Here is a 22,899-nt window from a genome sequence, read left to right as displayed (position 1 = left end):
TTATAGAAATGAGCAGTTTATCCGTTTCTCTAGTCTTGGTGAACACATTGGTGACAGCCTGGGAAAGCAAAGGCAACATTCAGTATTATCCACAGAAGGTGCTAGCGCCCAGGACACAGTAAATTTAGAAAGTGTATTAGAAAACAAATTATGTCTACATCACTTACAGGTACTTCACAAATTCTCCATCTGAGTGTAATATATATATATATATATATATATATATATATATATATATATATATATATAGTAATAAACTACCGATACATATGGCTTACTAAGAGCCACATGAACAAATCAATAGCCACGTTACAGTCTCACTGGACTGAGAGTGACGTGACAGGACAGGACAGACCCAGACACCTCCTCTGGATCTGCCCTGAAGTGCAACCTTTCATGGGCCAGTAATGAGCCTACACCCGGTCTGAAGCCTACTCCAGATCCGCACTGGACCACACATATGTCAGAAACCTGGGCCTGATATATATATATATATATATATATATATATATATATATATATATATATATATATATACACCTTTCAGATGTGTTCATCTATAAGTCTTTCTTATTCAGAGATGATTCCGACTAAAGGTGTAAAATGTTCTGCTATTATTGATTAACATTTACACAACTCTTGCATTCACAGGATGTATTTGTACAATGTCATCATAGGTGTGCACAGGCCATAAGGTTAGGGTATGCCTTAGGGGAGGTGAGATTATAGAGTGTAGAGCATATAGTACATCACATTACATCACTAAATGCTAAGAACCTCTGTTAGATAAAGCCAAGAGCTGCATTCAACTCCAAGTTCTAGAATACTGCAGAGAAAGCAGTAAAATAGTTTCAGCCAAGGGCCCTCGCTGACTTTAGCAAACTCCTTTTCTAGTATTCACTTTTTTGCAGTGCCGTAACTCGGTGAGAGACTTTTCACCATCAGTTTTTTGCAGGATGACTTTTAATATAAGGATTGACAACATAGTATTAACAGTAGTGTGAAACAATCTTTGGTCTGTAGAAGATCTTAAAAGAAATGTGTCAGTTTGTTAAGCCAAGTTCTTATGTAAAACATATTTTTTTTAAGAATGTTATGATTTTATTTTTAATTTTCCTTGTCACTGTCCATATTTTTTGAAAAAGTACTATATCCTACAATTTTTACTCTGGCTACTGAGCCTAATAATGGCCTAACAAGTGCAAATTTTATGGGAATTTTCATTGCATTTTTTTTGTTTAAATTAGCAATACATTCCTTTTAAGATTTTTTTTTCATGTAAAGGATGTTTTTCCCAAAGTTAGTAAACATTGAAAAACACAAAAAGTTGATTGATATACTAGAGAAGTAGAGTGAGACTTATAATAATAATTTAATAAAGAAAATGAAGACCACTTACTATATATAAATATATAAATTCTCTTTATTTACATTAGGCTCATATCCATTACATGAACACCATTCTACATCATACATGCTACTTACATGTGTTCTTGCTCTCTGGAATTTCATGTACAGAAATAGAAAAATCTTTCCAGTCAGTCCCATTTCATCCAATTTTTATGTTTTTCTATTCCCTTATATTTTATTAGTAGTCAACATATGGCTTTGGGAACTCTGTGTGCCAACACACTTCTCAATATTGCCACAAATGTGAAGTAATAAGGCTGATTCACTAAACAAAAGGCGCCCGAATTCTGGTGAATTTGAGCCCCCGTTCACATCTGCGTTTGGTAATCCATTCGGGGAGTCCACATGGGACCCCCCCTAACGGAATACCAAACGCATTGGCAAGTGCTGTGCAGTAAAAGCACACGGACCCCATAGACTATAATGGGGTCCGTGTGATCTCCGCTTGCTGCCTGTACGAATCATGCGGATACCGCACGGAGAGCACATGGACCCCATTATAATCTATGGGGTCCGTGTGCTTTCACTGCACACACCGCTTGCCAATATGTTTGGTATTCCATTCGGGGAGTGTCCCAATGCGCACTCCCTGAACGGATTACCAAACGTAGATGTGAACAAGGGGTGATCCAGGATTTAGTGCACATGCCAGGAAGCACATTTATTAAATGTTTTTGACACTTTTTTCACCATAGTCAACAGGCTTAACTGTGAGGAGGTTGACTTTGTGAAAAGAAGGCAAGGCTTAAAATGCAATAGTATGCTCCAAAATTGTACAAAGTAAGCCAAGCTGTAGGTGATGTAAAGCTTAACAAGTTTTTAAGGATGTGCCAGATTTATCATCCATCCAGAGCCACTATGGATGTATTCTACACTGTCTAATCCAGGTTTATGCTAGACGAGATTGGCAAATTTACCTCAATATCGTAACTGTGCTGTAATCTACGCCATCTTCTAGCTGACATTGATATAAGTGATCTGGCGAATATGAGATAAAGTGAAGCACAACTCCCATGCCACTTTCACTTTAACCTGAGGTCTACAACTTTTTACATCAGATTTCTGGTATAAATGAATAGTAGATCTCCTTTGTGTCTGTCTGCTCTTTAGACCAATCTATTGGTATCTGATCAGCTCTTCATCCCTTGCTGCTTGTTGGGTAAATGACAACAAAAAGTCAAACAATGTAATGTAAGACCCCCCTAAAGCATTCCAACAGGCGCATGTGGGCTATACATTAATATGACATAAGGCTTCTACGCTTCGTGTCTATACCACCAAATTGTATTTATATGCATTGCTTTGCTGTACCTTTATGCAAGCTGTATGCAGGCTGTCTGTCATTCTCAATGCTTAAGCTTTTCAATTTTTTTTCCATAAATTGATTATTTATTAAATAAAAAAATTAGATACTAAAACCATGCAATATTAGTATCTGTAAAGGAACGATATGGGGTTTGCTGCATTCAGCATCACTTGATCTACACTTCCATTCCCAGCCAATTGCATATTCTATATATACTGTGCAGGATAAGCAATACTCAGTCACACCAAACCAAAAAGACAACCAATAACATCCTTTTCCATTGAACCAGGTGTGATTTACATGAGAGGTTATTTCTCATCAGCTGCCAAGTGATCTACGCAGTCTCAGTCCATAAAGTGACAGAATTAGGATTAAAATATAATAAAAATGGCACATATGCCACCAGAGTTGGCATATGGAGAGTACTGACACATACATCAGGTAAACTATTTACATGTGCGTACTTACAGTAGGTAGACTGGCCCAATGTCATTGGATGCAGCAGCATAGTGCTAGCATCATGACACCCTTATAGATATCCCCTTGTACCAGGTGTCTATCTCTATATATATATATATATATATATATATATATATATATATATATATATATACACACTTATTGTATCAGAGGTTGGCAAATTCATACAGTTGTTGGATAACTGTTACTAAGCGCAGTTTATTAGTGGTTTTACATGTTGCAATATATTTTCTGAGACAATACGGTAGTGGATGACACATTTGGGGAATTTACTAGCCCAACTAAACCAGTTTTCTGGCATCAATGTGGCGCATCTTGGCACACAGCCCTTTGTTGGTTTTAAGCCCTACTTGCCACTTTTTTATAAACTGGCAGTCAGGCAGAAAACAAGGCGGGGTAAGATGGGGACGTGGCAGGTCAACAAATTTACTATAAATCATACCAGAAAACTGTATTTGCCCGGGGCCCCACGGATTGGAGACGCTGCGATTTGCCACCACAGGAAAAATTGTGGCGTTATACAGTACAGACAAAGTGGATGGGATTCCTGAGAATCCCATGCCCACTTTGCATTTAAAACCGCAGCGCAGACATAGGCGTGGTTTGGGAAATCGCAGTATCTCAATTATATCTATGGAAACACCGGCGGCTTCCCGTAGATATAATTGTAACAGAAAGTTTGTAGTGGAAAATTCTATGAACTTTCTGTTCAAAGCGCTGCGGGAAGAACCGCGATGTGTTCCCGCTGCGGTTGTTCCCACAGCGCTTTAGCGCTGCATATCGTCCCGTGAGGTCTTAGCCATTAAGAGGGTTTTCTAAGCCATAATATTGACAACATCTATGCCTTCCCATCCATCTTGCTAACAATGCAAACTGATCACAGATTTTTTTATAGTTACGGTACTGGCCTTCTTCAGGCTCTGTGGCTTGTGCTGGGTAAGCCCCAGTAACTTGAATTGTGGGAATTACAGTAGAGGAACTACTAGGAAATCCCCTATAAAATTAACATTGAAATCAATTATTTAAAAACAAGATTATCAAGTATTCTCAAGTGATGACGAATGAGCCAGTCCCATTTTTTTGCCTCCATCAGTCCTATCTGACATAACAGTTTTTTATGAGAAAATACCCTAATATAAAAGTATAATTTTCCAACATGTGCACTCATTCTCAACTGCTATTTCTATTATCTTGTATTTTCCTGGTGTTTAATATAAAATGGACATAATACCTAAGAGTGCTACAAATGTATGAGCCATAAGTCACAGAGCTGTTGGTATAAATGACATATTTGAGTTGTGTAAGAAAATAGCAGAGCCAAAGTGCACACCAAATATTTCCGAATAATTTACTCAATCCATAAATGACATCTGTACTGGACAGATCATTCTGGACCGTGGTCATCATGCATGTAGTGTGACGTTTTGTCAGGGCATTGCCCTTGACATGGCCTTGACATAGCATTACCAATAGTGAGAGACAGCCATTGGCCCTAATTGCAGTATTCTTCCTTATATAGTGTCCATCCGAACTACTTAATGTATTCATAATGGTGACAGTCACCGGTACGGGCTACATAAGTGAAAGAAAGGCTGGAAAATAAATCCCCTTTGAAAACATTTGTGAATATAATCTTGACAGATAAATCCAATGATATCTACTAGGGATGCTTTCATTGCCAAAAATATAAACCTCATAAGAAATTATTGGAAATTGCATAAATAACAATAAATAATTTTTAGTAGAAATGTCAATATTTTCACTTTGTTTCATTTCGTATTCTTCCTAGGAATTTAATTGGAATTAGGTTTCAGTACATCTTTATTATATGGCAATTTTAGTGATCCGTTCCTATATCACTAGTATAATATCAGCATTTATAAAACTGTACGCAGGTTCATTTCCAGTATTTAAGAATATAGAAGAGATTCAATATTGTTCAGTGTCTTGCTGTAACATTGTACCTCTATAGTATTGGATAATTCATAGAGTATACGGGATCTCAGCCTTCATAGCTGAGTAAAACCACTGCCATTCATTCTTCACAAATCTATATCACTGTGAAGCATGAAATGACAATCTCCTTTATACCTGAGATGCTATGAAGAGCTCTGTACAATAACTCTGGTCCTATGTCATCCAGTTCAGATGACTATGATATAACGTTTATCAGCTGCGGCTCCTTTACTACACCTGGACTTTCTTGCCCCCATCTGTTATGTACAATGGAAGGGATTTGTGTGTTCCTTTATAAGGGTGTACATGACACATTTTCACGTACAGGCCTTGTTATTGCCAAGTTGTAGGATTTGTTTAATGAAAATATCTGCCTGTTCTTCATCACGTAGGAACTTCCCATACACATCAGATAGTTTCCCCATTAACAGCAGCTGAAACTCTTCATTGCCCACTTCAATAGCAGCTGCAAGGGCCAAGGAGAGGTAAGTGACGGCATCTTCAGCATCCTGTAAACAGGTGAAATAGTTACATCAGGACAGCTGTACTGTAACATTGTCCAAGAGGAAGTATCATCATTACCTTTCAGTCATCGGAAAGAATACACATGGCACAAGCAGGCGTGTTCACGTGATGTTATGTACTCACATTTCATTTCAATGTTTACCAAGTTATTAAATTGTCTCAGCATGTTATTTCCTTCACATCTACTGTAAGTAATGACTGATTTCTGTATCATTCCTCCTTAATATTGTACTATCTTACACTAAGGCAAAAAGGCCATATTCAGTTTGAAGGGTGTCCACCACCATCAAAATTGCTCCTGGTACTGTTATTGACTTAGAAAACATACTGTTTTTGTTCAAGTTAATAGAAACAAAAAGTAACAGCAACGCACAACCAATAGTGTAATGCGGTTACTTAGGGATGATTTAGGGTGTTGAATAGAAAGATGCTCACCTTATGTGGTTGTGATGAAGTCACAACTCCCTGAAGTGTAGAATCAATTATGTAGACACCATAAGCAGGGCATAAGGACGTAAACATCAAGTGTAGAAGTCCAGGACCAAATCCACAGGAACAACCAATTCTTTGAAATTTAACCAACTCCTTGGAATTCAGGATATGGTGAAATGAACCGCGCTTACCCAGGTGTCTTCAGAAGAAGACCTTATTGATACCAGAACATGCAACGCATATCAGAGTTGAAGGTTGCCCCTTTCTCATGTGTACAGTTTGGAGAAAGCGGCAACCTTTAGCTTCGAAACGCATTGTGTATTCTGGTAATAATAAAGGCTTCTTTTGAAGACACCTGGGTAAGTGTAGTTCTTTTCTCCATATCCTGGGTTCCAAGAAGTTGTTTAACTACCAAATAATTGGTTGTTCCTGTGGATCTAGTCCTGGACTTATACACTAGATACTGTTTTTGTGCAGATTTGTGCAGATTTGTTGCCATCCCACAAAAATCAACTTTCTCTATCCAGGCATGGCCATGTCTGCAGAGCACCCATTTTCATTTGCTGTAAAATGCTGTTTACAGCTTCCATATTTTTATATTTCTGTTTATAATACAATATCTAAATTTAATGGTGATGTTTTATCGTTCCATTTTGTATAATGTACCAATAAAAGTGAATTACTTTTACTTTTGAGGGTAGAAATGTAGCATTATAGTATATATTGAATAGAGTTCTATTACATATTGAAACCGCTTTGGCACTGCAAATATTAATCTGACAAAGTAGTCAATAAATCTTGGCCAGAATAACAAAATTGCAACAAAAAAGAATGCCATCTAAAGCTTGCACTGCCTCTTTACAGGTCGCAGTCAGGCCAAAGTCCCAGCAGAGTTCTCTCACAACCCCCTTTAATCTCCTTTGATGTCTGGCAGTCTAGGTGTCATAAAATGTCTCCCCTGGTCTCTGCATTGAGCTTTATGATACCCAGGCTGGCTCTCTTCACTGTCTTTTTAGTGGAGGTTCCCTTCTGAGTAAGGTCACCTCACAGTTTGATCAAAATGTGTGCCACGAACCTCAAATTTATATACAAAAATAGTGATTGAACTTTAGCACCATGGCCCATGAATCTTTAGCTACACCACTGGTTCCAGCAGTTGGAGTCACTCCAATCTGACACCTAACACCTGCCCCCTGGAGAGATGATAAGGTCAAGTCTAGGGAAAATCTGCTCCTGTAGTCATGAAAGTAAAGTGTGAAAAACAATTCAGGGATCCCCTCATAGTAATAAGGCTGGGACCTCTTGTGGTAATAAATGTGTTTCCTTTTAGTTTTGTCATACAATAATAAAACTTCTAGATGATATTTTACCTTTCGTCTATGCAATGCAATATCTGCCAACCGCCAATATACTTTCACATAATATCCAGCCTCAGCGGCATAATGTATTGGTGAAGAACATACAGACAGCGCCTTAAGATAACAATACTCAGCAATCTCATAAATCTGCAAGGCATAGTAGACTCCCGCCAGTCGATGAAATGCAACCAGTTCATGCACAGGGTCCCCTAGATGGAGAGGAATAAGAGTTACACAGTATACTGGGGTGGAAAAATTTATTTACAGTGGTCAATTACAGAATTAAGGGTAAATATAGTAATAAAGATGGCACTCCAGTCATTCTAGACATAGACTCCTTCCATTCCATTGCTAAAGACATACAATACTTCCAACAAAGTATGACCACTCATGCGACCACTCGGTTGACCAGTGAGTACGAATATTATTTCTGTTAGATCACACAAAACATGGGCCCCATTTGATTGTATCTCAGAATGCCCAACTAATGTCTCTAGTGTTAGTGGTCACACATGCTCAGTACCATTTGACTTCTCTTGTGCTGGTGGTAGAGTGATTCTTGCTACTGTGTAAGCTAGACCATAACAGTCGAGGTCCTAGAAGAGTTTTTTTTCACTGAACATTTTAGTTGGACATTTTGAGTGGAAACCAAAGTACCTCAAGGGTCATCATAAAGAGTATGTAACATCAATATCTAGAAACTGGAACACCTTTGTTAATTATTCCAAATAGTCATGTTTTGACTGACTACAGACTACAACAATCTAATTTAATATTACTATTATTTCATCTTAATTAATATTATTATTTAATAATATTTACTTTAAAGAACTTCATACAAAAATGATTATTCTCTAGCCTGTTGGAAAGTTCCATGATATAAATTGTAATGAAGGTAATCTGCTTTCTGGTGACTGTACTTGTAAGTTATTCATTCCTCCACTCCCTTTTGGTCCTTAGCTGTGTCATGTGACCGACAGTCTGACTCTCCAACAGACACAGCATTTTATGTGGCAGAGATTCACATTTTGAGGTTCTCAAAGGAATCAAGACAGGAACTACTGAAGAGTTGTAGAGTCTGATTGTTGGTCATATGTGGGAGGATAACTCACAAATACACCCATCACCAAGAAGAATATCAGAACTACAATTTATATAATGTAACTTCTTTGTAGAGAATTTCTGTAACATTCTAAATAATTTGTCTGGAACATACAAATACTGTCACACTCCGCACTGCTTTAACTGCACTCATATGGCTGCCATTCAGCTTCTCCTCTGCTCTTGGGCAGACACCATTTAGGCTTTTATATTACTTACTGCTATCAATCCCATAATGCATGAGCACTGCATGTGTACTATATCTAAGAAATTATACATTTATAGATAGGCTCAGCTTCTTGATCATAGCTGTGTGACAAAACCTGTCTGCTCATCAGTAGATATACCAGGTTCACACTAGCGCCCGGGTTTCCGTTCTAGGGTCCTCTTGGCAACCCGAAAATGGGAAACCCTATATACTTAAAAAGCAGTTACAGGCGAAAACCCGCAGACCCCATAGACTATAATTGGTTCGTGAGTTTCCACCTGAAATTGGCGGCGAGAAAAGTCCTGCTTTTCGAAGAGAAAAGTCTCTCCTCAAATTGTAAGCAGAAAGGGGGTTGGAGTCACCCAATGGTCACCCTACGCAGATGTGACCGTAGTCTTAGTGTCAGACATTTCTGTCTCCCTCTATGGAGGAGAGCCCGTGTGCAACAGTTCATCATACAGGCAGGAAGGGCCTGTGTATTATTCTATATAGATTTTATCAGGTCAGAGAAGTTACATGGCCTAGCAGAAGAGAAGGATTCAGATGATAGGTAATACTGAAGGAAAAGGAGAGTGTTTTTTTAATTTAAAACATATTACTGATCAACTTTTTGTACATATTTTTCTAGGCACAATTTATAGACTAAGCATTTGTTACCATGTATAGTCTGTACAAGTGACTATAAGTATTATTATGACCCTTTATAAACTTTTAACAAAAACACGTAAACCCCCCAAAAGTGCTTTTTTAAAGAATCTATACTGTGAGTAATCTAAAATATAAGATATTAAAAATATGGCTTTAATAAGACAGAAATAACAGGACGTTGATAACGTAGGACGGTTTTTGAAACAAATACTTTGGAATGTAATGAACTAAAGTCGGTTACTGATAAACTATGTTAAACAATCCATATGCTTAGTCTCTTGGGGTCTTATATATTTATTTGAACTGACCTCACAACATATTGTCTATTTTTATATAGGCCAATTAAGAAAAGTCTTAACCTTACATTTTTTTAACGAAATACCAAAGAATCCAAAATGGTTTATAATTCTTTTATTCCTTCTATATGATATTGCAAGATTTGGTTTAGATGACATGGCAGCCATTCAAATAACATTCACTACTTTAGGATATAGCAATTCTTTTTTGTTTTTTCATCAAAGGCAGGGGTCCTCAAACTTTTTAAACAGTGGGCCGGAGGCAGCGCAGGTCGCACAGACATCGGGAGCGGTGCCCTCCAATAGGTAAAGTGAAGTGCGCTCCATGGCCTGGCCCGAGCTCCCCAGGAGCTTCATTATAAATGATAGCCTGCTGGCGTTGTCGGCGGGGCCAGACAGAAGTGCTTGGTGGGCCGCATGTGGCCCGTGGGCCGCAGTTTGAGGACCCCTGATCTAAGGCCTCGTTCACATCTGCGTTGGTAATCCCCATGCAGACTCCCCCGAACGGAATACAAAACGCACTGGAAAGTGGTGTGCAGTGAAAGCACACGGACCCGATAGACTATAATGGGGTTTGTGTGCTCTCACATGGTGTCCAAACAGAACATGCAGACAGAAAAGTAGTGCGTTTGGTATTCCGTTTGGGGGTCCCCGTGCGTACTCTCCCAAACAGATTACCAATGCAGATATGAACTAAGGGTAAGTCTTCCGAAACTCTTATTGTTTCTGTCAACCTGGACTTATGAGATCTTGTTTTTTGGCAGGATTTCTTTTTGTACGGCTTTTAATAGCATTACATTGGGGTACATATAAATTTATTGGGTTTTGTTTTATAGCATTCACAGTATAGTATAAGACTAAGGCCCCACGTTTTGGAAATGTAGATTTTTTTGCTGAAAATTTTGTTGTAGACAAAGTCAGGAGTGGATTGAGCAGAAGTTAGAATATATATTTCCCATTACTTTTGTAGCCATTCTTGGCTTTGGTTCAAAAAACGCAACAAAATCTGCAACAAAAAAAAAAACGCGTTTCCGCAATGTGGGGCTTTAGCCTAAGTAATGTTTTAACCATATTCTACAGATCATACTGTTTTCTCATGTTTTAATATAATTTATATTGTATGATTTAGCACATTACTGTTGCAGTTCGGGAATTTGTTTTTCGGGAGTTCACCATGTGGGATAGATAGTCCATTAGTTTTATAATATGAGTGCAAAGATGGAGTCTGGAGGACTCCTCTCTCTGTATAACAACGTAGATGCTGTAGTCACTATTGATTGCATTATCTAAGGGGTTAAACAGTTGAGAGAGGAGCTAGCTCTGATCCCAGTCATTGCATCGAGGTATCATTAATATGTTACAACTGACTCCTTCTACTGATGGTTTTCTATCTCATGACCCAGCACTCTTTTCATCACAAAATGGAACATTTCTGTTATAAAAACTTATGTGGGAGTTTTTTATAATATTCCCCAGCACATTATTAAAGAGAACTTTGTAATCCACCTTTGCTAACTTTTCCTTATTTTGACCATTTGCAGCTACTTCAGCTCCTTACACAAGTTTTTATTCATTTATTAGCATTCTATCCTAGGTTCAGTAGATTTTACACTACTATTTTGTGTTGCAAGCAATTATTATACTTATATCATCCTAAAATGTTTATTCACAAGTAGACTGGATAGACTTCTGTACCTACCGACAAGTGTGCTGAGTCTGACAGCCATTGTAGCAAATTCCAGAGAAGATTTATAATCTCCTTGATGTATTAGCAGCTGAGTGAGTTTGTGAAAAATTCGCAGCTGGGATCGGGTGTCTTCAAGTTTCTTTGCTAGTGGTAGGGCACCCTCCTAAACAGGAAGAAAAAAAATGTACAAATACTGAAAGCTACTTGATAAGTTGATCTTTTACACCTCTCAGGTGCTTTTTCAAGCTTAGTAAGCTTGAAAAAGCACCTTAGAGGTGCAAAACTATCGTTGTTGCTGTTTTTCATCTCTGCATGCCTTTCTATTTTTTTATGTGTTATTTATCTAGGAATGAGCACCACCCGAATTAGGCTTGGTTACACCCGACCACATGGTATTTACATTTTTTCCTCCTGACATGCCTATGCCTGCCACTATATAGCGTTTTTTGCAGTGCCACCTCTACTGTTTCTGAGTGTTTTGTATCTTAAAGATAGAGCACCAGTATCAAATCAGTGAGGATCTATCACCTGGAACCCCCACTGATCAGATGTCCTCATCAGCTGATACACAGCTGCGGTAAAAATCACAGCGTTTTACAGTACTTGCAAAGTGGATGGGATTCATGCGAATCCCATGCCCACTGTGCAGAAAAAAATCGCAGCGCGGACACGCTGTGATTTCCCAAACCGTCACGGTTCTGAAAATCACAGCATGTCATTTAAATCTACGGAAATGCTGCGGCTTTCCCATAGAAAGAATTGTAACAGAAAGTCCGTGGAGGAAAACTCAGTGAACTTTTTGTTCAAAGCACTGCAGGAAGAACCCCGATGCGTTCACGCCGTGGTTGTACCCGCAACACTTTATCGCAGTGTTTCTGGCCCGTGGGGCCTTAGCCTAAATCTGCCCCACTATGTTTTACTTGTACACACTAAAGCCAAACACTACAAAACAAGAACAAACAATTGTACAACACACCAAGTTTGTAACTGTGCTTTGTGTAGAAAGGAGGCCTAAATGTGCAACGCACAATAAACAAATGGATCTCACTTAATATTTGGTAATCCTTAAGTTATAAAAACCCAAGATGTTGAAAGATGAGTAAATTTATTATTATAAGAGACAAAGAGATTTCCAATTCCTAAAGGGTCATGGTTTCAATGTTCTACGTATAAGCAGCCATTACCTTATAAAAAGGTAGAGCCTTCTCTCTTGTTTGTAGCCCATGGAAGAACACATCTCCAGCAGCTTCATACAAGTGCAATGTGGCAGTAAAGTGCTCTGCTTTCAAGGAAGCCTGGATGCCAGCCTGTAATAAATCCACATTATAGTCATTATTCATAAAAGTGCCTCAATGAAGTGTGAAGGCAGAATTGAACATACGTCTGTGCCTTACGCATGGATCTAATCGGGTAACGAGGGGGAGTTAGATAAGGGACATGGGCCCTATTTGCTAGGTCCAACAATTCACTCTGCCTTATCTCCGGTACCTAGGGAGGGGAGCTACTGTATGTTAACTTTTGCTCTGGTTGAAGGAAAACACAATCAGGACTCTGGGTATAATCTGCACAAGAAGTTAACATTGCAGGGGGCAACATGGTAGCTCAGTGGTTAGTACTGCAGCCCTGGAGTCCTGAGTTCGAATCCTGCCAAAGACAACATCTGCAAGGAGTTTGTATGTTCTCCCCATGCTTGCATGGATTTCCTGCCATACTCCAAAGACATACTGATAGGAAAAAATGTACATTGTAATCCCTATATGGGGTTCACAATCTACATTTAAAAAAAAAAGTTAACATTGCAAATACATGACTTTCCTTGTATAGTACTTATTGTAGCTGTTCTCATACAATCTTCAACTCTAAAATCACCCAGAATTCTGTCAGTTCCATGTCAGATGCATTGGGTGGAGGGGGTAGCCTGGGTATGTGCCCCAAGTGTTGTTCATCAGGGGGTGACAATAAGTCACTTTATATTTAGATACAGAATTAGGGCATTGAGCTGAATCTTTGCCCCCAGTTAAGGAGCATTTAGCTATAGCTCTGCATCAGGGATACATCTCTACATCAGGCACTGACTCATACAATATGAGGTGCCTTAGATGCAGAACAGCAAGATATTTTCATTATAGGAATTCAGGAAAAATCTCTGGACTATAATGCAGGCTCTAACTAGTTTAAGTAATGTAATGTATTTACCAAGTTTCTGAACCTTTCACATGACTATATCTGCATACAATTACAAGGCGACGTGAATGTACAATTAACCTTTAGCTTTCTACTAATGTACATCAGCCACCCAAATTACATTAAGAAGCCCTGGAAACTACAGACTAATGGGCCATAGCTGTTGTGTAGTTATTCCAGTAATAACCTGTAACTAGGCTGAATTCTGACTCCATTTTGCTATACACCCAAGGTTAAATTCGGTTCACAATATATATTCAGTGGACTCTTTGCTAGAGTTTTCACTACAAGTCTTCATTGAGACCATATAATGGAGCCAGTCAAGTCTCCATCAGAGTAAATGCTGCTTGGACAGCATTGAAAAGCTCTACAGATTGTGTTACTGTTGCTTTCAAAAAATGCAAAAACTCTGGTGTGAACAAAGCCTTATAATATATATTTTATTTATTATGTTAGATTGCACATTTATGGCATTTACTTACATGCAGGTAAATCTCCACAAGTTCATTTTCTTGCAGCAGATAATACAGTTTTCCAGCTTGAATCCACCGTTCGGCAGATTTCTCATGTTGTCCTAGATCTATGGAAATTCTTAGACTTTGCTTTGTATAGTCCAGAGCTTTCCTTAGGGATCTACGAAATTAATACAATATTGCTAATATGACAGTAGTGAGAAACAGAGTAAAGAAAGGCACAGCAATTTATGGGCTCGTGCACACGGAGTTAACGCAAGCGTATTTTAGTATAATACACATGTATAGAATACACGTTGTCAGGGTCTGGGGTTGCTAGGTGGGGTGGCATAAACACACAAGTCCAGATTCTTTAGTCCAAAACAAAAGGTAGAGTTTTATTTTCACTCAAAAATATAGTACAGTAACAAAAGGAAACAATACAAAAATAAATACCTGCCCGGCTAGGCTCTAACTAAACATAGAATAGGTTACCTCACCTAGAATAACAGAAATCACAAGCCAGTTGAGTCATTCAGGACACAGCTCCAAAAATATGACCTCTCTCTTTCACTCTCCAGCCAAGCTCTGTCCAGAGTCTGCTGCTGGAGCTGGCTTCTTAAGCCTCCTTGATGAGCAGACTCTCAACAGCTGAGTTGCTGCTGGAACATCCCCAAAGTGTGTACTGAAGAGGGGTGGAATGACAGGTCCCACTACCAATCCTACCTGCCATTCCTAAAAATCCAGCCCAGTAAGCAGAACTCAGCAGACAAAATTATCTGCTGAGAAACATTCTTTCTGGAGTTTTCTCATCTCACCCACCTTAGTAGTCTGGGTGAGATGTACACCCCTCCATTACTTGACCAGCCATCGGCTTACAACGTGTAAAAATAACAGTCTCATTGACTTCAATGAAATCTTTTACACGTGTAAAAAAAAAAAAAGCGTCAAAAAACGCAACGCATTTAAAAAGGTTTGTAAAAGATTTCATTGAAGTCAATAGGAGTGTTATTTTTACATGTGTATTCTATACATGTGTATTATACTAAAATACGCTTGCGTTAACTCCGTGTGCACAAGCCCTATATTGAAGCTATTTTTTCCTAACCACTTATGCATGTTTATGTTCTTACTAGTATATCAAGATGACTGTGGAACCAGCAGAATCTCAGCATTACTCAAAGCCATGGACTATGCACAATACCGCATGGAAAACATTCATGAGACATCAATGTGGGTCAGTAATAATGGGTTTTCCTATTATTACAAAAAGCATCCCTCTGTAACATCATGGAAAACTGAGCCATTTCAAAATGTATGCATTTAAATGTATTGTTCAGTATATTAAAGAATAATAGAGCAACATGAATGTATTTTATCCATCTATATAGCACTAATATATGCTGCAATGCTACACAATGACCCCGTCCCTATTAGACTTCACAATCTTAATTCCAAATTAGAACATTAATTAACTATAAATTTATTTGGAGGTTCAGTTACAGAGAGGGGAGACTTTGTAGTGCAGGGTCCCCTCTAAAAAAAGTCACCTTGTCGCTGCCAGTTGGGCTCTCACAATGTTATCAAACTCAAACAACATCATTTTTGTAACTATCTATACACTTATCAATATTGAAATAGCAACACCAAAGCCTTATAATTATGGAATTCACAGGATTGATAGACATGCTAATATGTAACGGAATATCGAACGCACTGGCTATCGGTGTGCCAGTGAAAGCACACGGACCCCATAGACTATAATAGGGGTCTGTGTGCTTGCTGCGAGATCCCCGCAGGGAAACATGTGGACAGAAAAGTAGTCCACAATCTACTTTCATATCCGCATGATTCGTCGAAGATCTCATGGCAAGCACACGGACCCCATTATAGTCTAATGTGTTCGGTAGTCCGTTCGTGGGGGACCCCATGCGGACTCCTTGAACTGATTACCGAACACAGATGTGAACAAGGGGTAAGTTCAAGGATTCTGCTCTCTCAGTTTACGACAAGTGGCAATAACTGACATATTCGTAAACAAGAAGCATCCCACATCCCTGATATGATTTTTGAGGTTTCATGTCCCTAAAAAACTTTGCTTTCAATCTAGCTAATATAACTCACCCACAGATCGGAGCTAGGGGCATGAAAATGTGATCATCTGCAGATCTTAGCAACTACTGCTACTTCCCTAACTTACATAACTTTATGACTTGTCAGTGGTGTTGTAATTTCAGTGTTGAGAAGTGCATTATGTAGTAGACATAGCAGTATTATCCTGTGATATATATTTGATTTTATGCATAGATATATATATATATTTTTTTTATTTTTTTTTCAAGCAACAGTAGTAAAATGACTTATTACAAGAAATAGAGATTCATTTGAGCAACAAACACTTTCCCAGCACTAATAGGTTATTATAACCATATGTATCCTCCGGGCTAGGAAATAATAAAAGAAAAAAATAAATAGTTTTAAAACAAAACATTTGTTATTTTTCAACTACAGCTGCAGAAAAAAAGGATGTTATAAATGAAAATAATTTTAGCAGCCCGGAGAGTGATTTACTCAAATTAAATTTTGTAATCTAAATATTATTTTTACTAATTGAAAAGAAACAATTATCCATATTTCATTCTATTTTAATGAATCTTTCGTAGCTGTGCGATTTGGGCTGAATAGTGAGCTATCATATCTATAACTCCAGATTTGGTAATATAATCTGCTATCTGAATACATGAAGGTGAAGGGCGATTCATCTTGGGAGCCAATCAAATCAATAGGGACAAAACTAATAGCTTTCTTATGAGAGTTCAGTCTTTAACTACAGTTGAATAAGAGTATTTTTATACTATAGTTACCCTCACTTAAAGATATTATCTTACAATGATGCCCCCTTATCCATATACAATATGAGGTCCCCACCTCTATAAAAAGATAAAGAGCAGGACTATCATCTTTTCTACATGATCAATATTCACTCCTGCCCTAGTCAGCTGACTTCACATAATACATTAAGAAGTTCCTTGCACTTACTTGGCAGTGTTCAGAGTCTGATAGAGCCTACTCAGGGTGCTTAGAATATCTCCTTCCTTGTGTCTGTCTTTCAAAAGTTGCAGTAGGTGGACCCAGTGTTCACAGTATGTTATATGAGCTCCAATGGTAGGACACACTTCACTGTAGAAACTGGACAGTTCTTCAATAACACTGATCTGACCTGGATAATAAATATATAGCACAATCACAGTCAAATTACAATTAACTACCACGGCCAAACCACTGCGTCTAGACCACGTGGGGCCCTGTCTCAGGTTGAAGCCCTACGTTGCAGAAACACAGCTTTTTTTGTTGCAGATTTTGTTGTGTTTTGTTTGAGGCAAAGTCAAGAGTGGATTGAGCAGATGATAGAAGTACATATGTCATATTCTTTCTGTAGCCACCACTGGTTTTAGCAAAAAAAAAATGCAGCAAAATCTGCAACAAAAGAAGCTGCAATTCCACAACGTGCGGCTCCGTCTCAATCTGCTTTTTTACACAGAAATTCTGCATCTCTTCATATAAACCCGTGTATCACAGGGCGCAGCCTCTTTACTTCCATCATACTCTGCTGTCAGAGCAACAATCTTTTGACATTTTTGTTAAAAAAATAAATCTGTAATTTTTTTTTACTAAAATATGTTAAAGCAATAGCAATACAAACTATACTGTTGAAACCTTTTTCTATCTGGCAAAAAACTGCATAAATATTCTCTTTCCTCTCATAACCTGCATATTTGGTGTGCTCAGCAGGAGTCTAGTACTGTTTTGAATAAAATAGGTAAAAAACATGAATCAAATTTATTCAAAGACATATTAATATTTTATGAGCAGAAATTCACTATGCATCTGTGTCGCATATGAGACAAACATGTTATTACACAAAATAATAAAATAATAATGTTACTAGAGCCACAAGCAATTGCATATCAGTAAACCAGAAGGTTAAAGCTATTTTTTCTTGAACATTAGTGTTTTTAATGGATCTAGTGTTTCATTGTGTGGATTGATATATAGAAGGAATAGGTATAATTCCATGGAAGGTTGCCATATGTATCAATGCAGTACATCAAGCACATTGAGACCAGGAAGGCCGTATATACTCGAGTATAAGCCGAATTTTTCAGCACAGTTTTTGTGCTGAAAAAGCCCCCCTCAGCTTATACTCAAGTCAGCAAAAAAAAAAAATATATATTTTTTTTTAGGAGGGGAGGAGGGGGGGAGGTCTATGACCAGCCACAATATCAATATATAGAATCTTCCATAAAATAGTGCAAAAAAGAAAAAAGAAGGTTTAAAAAAAATAAAAATAAATAAAAGTTCTAAATCCCTCCTTTCCCTAGAATACATACAAAAGTAGAAAATTACTGCCAAACACAAACACATTAGGTATCCCTGTGTCTGAAAGTGCTCAGTCTACTGAATATAGGGTATCTGCAGTGCTCCTGTTCTGTCAGGAAGGGGTTAATAGGAGCACTGCAGATACCCTATATTCAGCCAGACTGAATTCCAAGTGGGGGAAGAAAAAACAGTCCTCAAGCTCAGGGAAGGGGCAGACAGACAACCAAAACACCCCCTCCCCTTTCCCAGCCCCCACATCTACTGCACCCAAAAACTCCCCCCTAGGCTTATACTCGAGTCAATAAGTTTTCCCAGTTTTTTGTGGTAAAATTAGGGGGTCGGATTATACTCGGGTTGGCTTATACTCGATGTAAAATTGTTGGATATTAGGATAATTCAGATTCAATTACCCAAAGCTTCCAAAAGTCAGTTTTTACTTGACATAGTAGGGTGCCATGTACATTATGGGGTGTCACCCTTGAGTGTACCAAATTACAAAAACATATCCTTCCATGTCTGGAATAGACTCATATTAGCGGCTGCTCTATTCACTAGCACTGTAATATATTATATTAGTGATCAAACAATGGGGGGGTTATAAAAATATTTTTTTTAAAAAAAGAGAGAAAAATTTTAATTCTCTAGAACATACATAAAAGTATATAAGTAAAATCAAACAAATACACTGTATCTGGAAAAAGATTATATTTATATAAATATATATTTATATATAGTTAAGGACTTCAGATTATGGCGACTCCAAGAAACGTTTTCTGCAAAGTTTGGGATTTTTTTAAGGGGTGAAAACATTAAGAAAAACTATATCAAATTGGTTTTGCCTTAATCATACCGACCCATAGAACACAGGTAACATGTCATTATGGCTGAACTGTGAATACCATAAAAACAAAGCCCATAAAAAAGTCAGACAAATGCAGCTTTTCTCCTGTTTTTGGAATATTAAATGGCACCACTACAAAGTAAAATTTGTCCTGCAAAAATAACGTGGCTTAAAAACTTGGCTTTTGGAAATACCTGCGACATGAATGGGCTAAATGTCACAAAAGTAGAAACTTTTAGAAACTAGAAAGCAGAAACTCACTTTTTAAGTTATTGGACTTCATAGAAAACAGTAACGCAAGTTCCAAACAAACTCTGCCATCTTCAAGCTTCTGTTGTTCTATGAGAAGTTTCCCCAACCAGTGCAGGACTTGGGCTAGCTCTCTCTCCGCATCATCACTGTCCTGCACATCTATAAAAAGCTGGACAGACTTTAGAAAGTATCTTTCTGCCATAATAAATGCCTGGCAGGACACGGCCAATGTACCAAAGTTTGCAAGGGCTATGGCCTGGTTTCTTCTATTGCCTGTTTCAGTAGCCATTTTAAGGGCATAGGAGTACCCTCTTGAAGATTCAAGTACCTTTTTATTTCTCTTCTGTGCATTGGCAAGGAGATTATGCACAACCCCACATTGCGTGGTACTGTCCGTTTCCTGCATTGAGTCTAAAAGAGGCATTAAAATATGGCAAGCTTGTTCAAAATGGCCTTTCAAAATATATAACCACCCTAAAAACAGAGCAGATTCAAAAGCTTCTTCCTCACTGGTCCATCTTCCTAACTCAACAGCCCTTTTAGTATAACTAATGGCACCAGACAGAAGACTTCTCTGGAGGTAGAGCTTGGCTAAAAGAATGCACAGCGTTCTCTGAGCTTTCACATCTCCACTTTCATACGAAGAGGACAATGCATGTTTTAAGTAAGGGGCAGCTTGAGCTGATATATGGTTGCCTTTTAGTGGACAACCCATTATTTTGGATATATTTTGCATAACCACACCAACTCTCCATAATGGAGATGGCATTGTTTTCATGCCAACGGATTTGCAGAGTCTGGCTGATGCCAAAGCAACATGAGGCAGGTATTTTCTATCATACAAGTAACTTAAAATGGGCATGACACTTGTATTGGAATTTAAAGTTTGAGAACATGAAGTAATAAGAAGAAATTGCAAGCGTTCCAGAAATGGTAGGGCTTCTTCATGTCTTCCTAGCTGATATAGCAACCGAAATATAAGGAAGCAAGTACGAGATTCTAGAGAGGCATTGTTAACAATTACAGCTTTCCTAAAAACGTATTTTAGCACCTCAAGCTCATTTTCTGAGCTAAAATTATGCTGAGATAGACAAGTTAGAAGACTGGCAGCTTTCTCCAGCAATAGTTCTTGCTTAGATTTCAAATTTTGCTTCAAGTAGATAGCTGACAAATTTCCATACAAGGCAGCCAAAAGTTGCAAATCTAGAAATCCATGGCTAATGGCACTTAAGGCTTCTTCATAGTAAACTCTTGCTTGAGATAGTTTCATCCTCTTGGCACAAATCCGTCCTAAAAGGAAACAACATCGTAGGTGAGCCCAAGACATGTTATTCCTTTTTGCCCAGTTTCGGGACGTTTCCAGGTACATTACCAAGTCTTCCTCTTCTGAAAAGCCGTAAAATGTGGAGTTGAGAAAAGACATAGAAAGATCGTATAAGGGCTGGAAATGAGAATCATAACCTTCTTTATTGAGAAATGTCAAGACGGGATCAAAGACTTCAGAGTCTTCTAGGTCTCCAGCATTTAAGTCAACAAAAAACTTTGGATCATCAATATCCTCTTGTCCGTGGACATGGAAGCCTTCTACCTCATATCTCCATTCTGAATCTGGACTTGATTTCTCAGACATACTGCATTTAGAAGATTCGCTTAAAGCTTCAATTTCCTCCCAACTATCTGACATTTGCGAATCTCCAAACTCTTCTCGTGCACCTAAAAAGTATAATGTAGGGATATTACAGAGGTCATTACATATTTCACATTAACCCACTTATGGCGGAGGTTGTATTTTTTGAGTTCCAATAATAAAACTCTATTCATAAATGGGTTAAATACAATGTCAGTCAATATGTCATATATATATATATATATATATATATATATATATATATATATATATATAGAAAATATGATGGAACATCTTTTTAATGTTTTTCCAAAATGTTTCTATAAAAGATTTCAACTTAAAAAATATATATATAAAATTGTATCACCGCAATTGACTTTAACATTAGATTTAAGACAAATAACTTTCAAATGTAAAGTTCTTGTATAAGTTTTCTGAATTTTTCATTGCTTATTCAAAGCAGAATAGGGGTTAATTTGTAGATTGGTGGGGGGTCTTACCACCAGGACCCTCATAATCGGGGATCCATCTGAAAGGAGGGAAGGTCAAACATCTCTGTACTTGGCTATCTCTGGCAAGATAATAGAAATTACTAGAGATGGACGGACCCCCATTGTCATGATAAGTAGTATGGTTAGGAGTACATAAAAATTATAGTGAAAAACAGTCACATCCTACAGTCAATATGAGGCAGGCATCTAAACATGAAAGTACAGGTACAGACTACTATAAAAGAAATAGACATCTGACAAGCATTTTGCATGAATTGCTTTATCTTGTATAGATTTGTACTGGAGGAAGACATTTCCCACAGCTCAGCGTCAACATTGGGCAGTAAAGAGCGCCCCCTCTGACAGTACAAGGATATGTTAGAGTACTGTCCGAGGGACTTCCCTCACAGCCAAGCGATGACACTGAGCTATGAGGGATGCCCTTCTGACAGTGGGGAGATATCAGTGCCAAAACTAACAGCACCAATATCTCCACCACCAGGGTACGTAACCGAGAAAGCCGATGGTGCACTGAATTCAGCATACTGTCAGCTATCTAGCAGTATGTAAAACTGCACATTCATAAGGACATGAAAGGTCCTCTTTAACCTGCTTACTGCCGTGCCTATATAGTGGTGTGAACTATTGGGGGATACTTAATACTATACTAAGTAAATACTATATATTACTTATTTTGTACATTAGCTAAATTCCGTTTATTCCATTCACAGACAAACTTAAATTCAGAATTTGGGTCACCATTTATAAGTACTCATTTATCCAAACTTTCTCTGGTTGTTATGAGCAACAAATTCAATGTACTATTTTGTTACACTAGCCTTACATGAACGTATTTTAAATCCGCAAATGGTCCGCAATTGTGGGTTCTCAAATGCGGAAAATTTGTGGACACATTGTATTCAGTGCTGCCTCTTACACCTCCGGATATTTTATCCGTGGTGTGTCGTGCCATGACCGGTGTTCGAACTGAGTACCGCAGGTCCGCAAAGTCACGGACATTACTGCACAAACTATTTATGACATCTTCACTTTGTGGATGGACACGGACGTCTCCGGAAGAGTGAAATTAGTGTTGTTGATCAGCAAATTGCGGACTGCAGAAACCACTACTGTCGTGTAAGACCAGCCTTAAATGAGGGCTATGTCTGTATATTGCACAGATATAAAATCTAACAGTTTAGCTGTATTGTATAATTTATGCACAGCTCTCTGCTAAACAGGAGAATGTTAAACTCTAAAGGCGC

General features: G+C 38.1%; 1 protein-coding gene across 2 annotated transcripts in view; it reads right to left on the bottom strand.

The window, feature by feature from the left end:
• Positions 1 to 1,405: 1,405 nt before the first annotated feature.
• The window catches only part of SH3TC2 (SH3 domain and tetratricopeptide repeats 2), a 66,767-nt gene continuing 45,273 nt past the window's right edge, over positions 1,406 to 22,899 (bottom strand). For both annotated transcript variants that reach the window (XM_075274657.1, XM_075274658.1), the window contains exons 12-18: positions 19,526 to 21,229; positions 17,083 to 17,263; positions 14,074 to 14,224; positions 12,592 to 12,714; positions 11,420 to 11,570; positions 7,480 to 7,676; positions 1,406 to 5,661 (exon numbers count right to left, since the gene is read on the bottom strand). In XM_075274657.1, coding sequence (XP_075130758.1) covers positions 5,470 to 5,661; positions 7,480 to 7,676; positions 11,420 to 11,570; positions 12,592 to 12,714; positions 14,074 to 14,224; positions 17,083 to 17,263; positions 19,526 to 21,229 — 2,699 coding nt within the window. In that variant the 3' untranslated portion in view covers positions 1,406 to 5,469. The remainder of the gene's footprint in view (positions 5,662 to 7,479; positions 7,677 to 11,419; positions 11,571 to 12,591; positions 12,715 to 14,073; positions 14,225 to 17,082; positions 17,264 to 19,525; positions 21,230 to 22,899) is intronic.

This window comes from Leptodactylus fuscus, chromosome 5 (assembly GCF_031893055.1).
Source record: "Leptodactylus fuscus isolate aLepFus1 chromosome 5, aLepFus1.hap2, whole genome shotgun sequence".
NCBI lineage: Eukaryota > Metazoa > Chordata > Amphibia > Anura > Leptodactylidae > Leptodactylus > Leptodactylus fuscus.
This window is presented reverse-complemented; position numbering and strand designations above follow the sequence as displayed.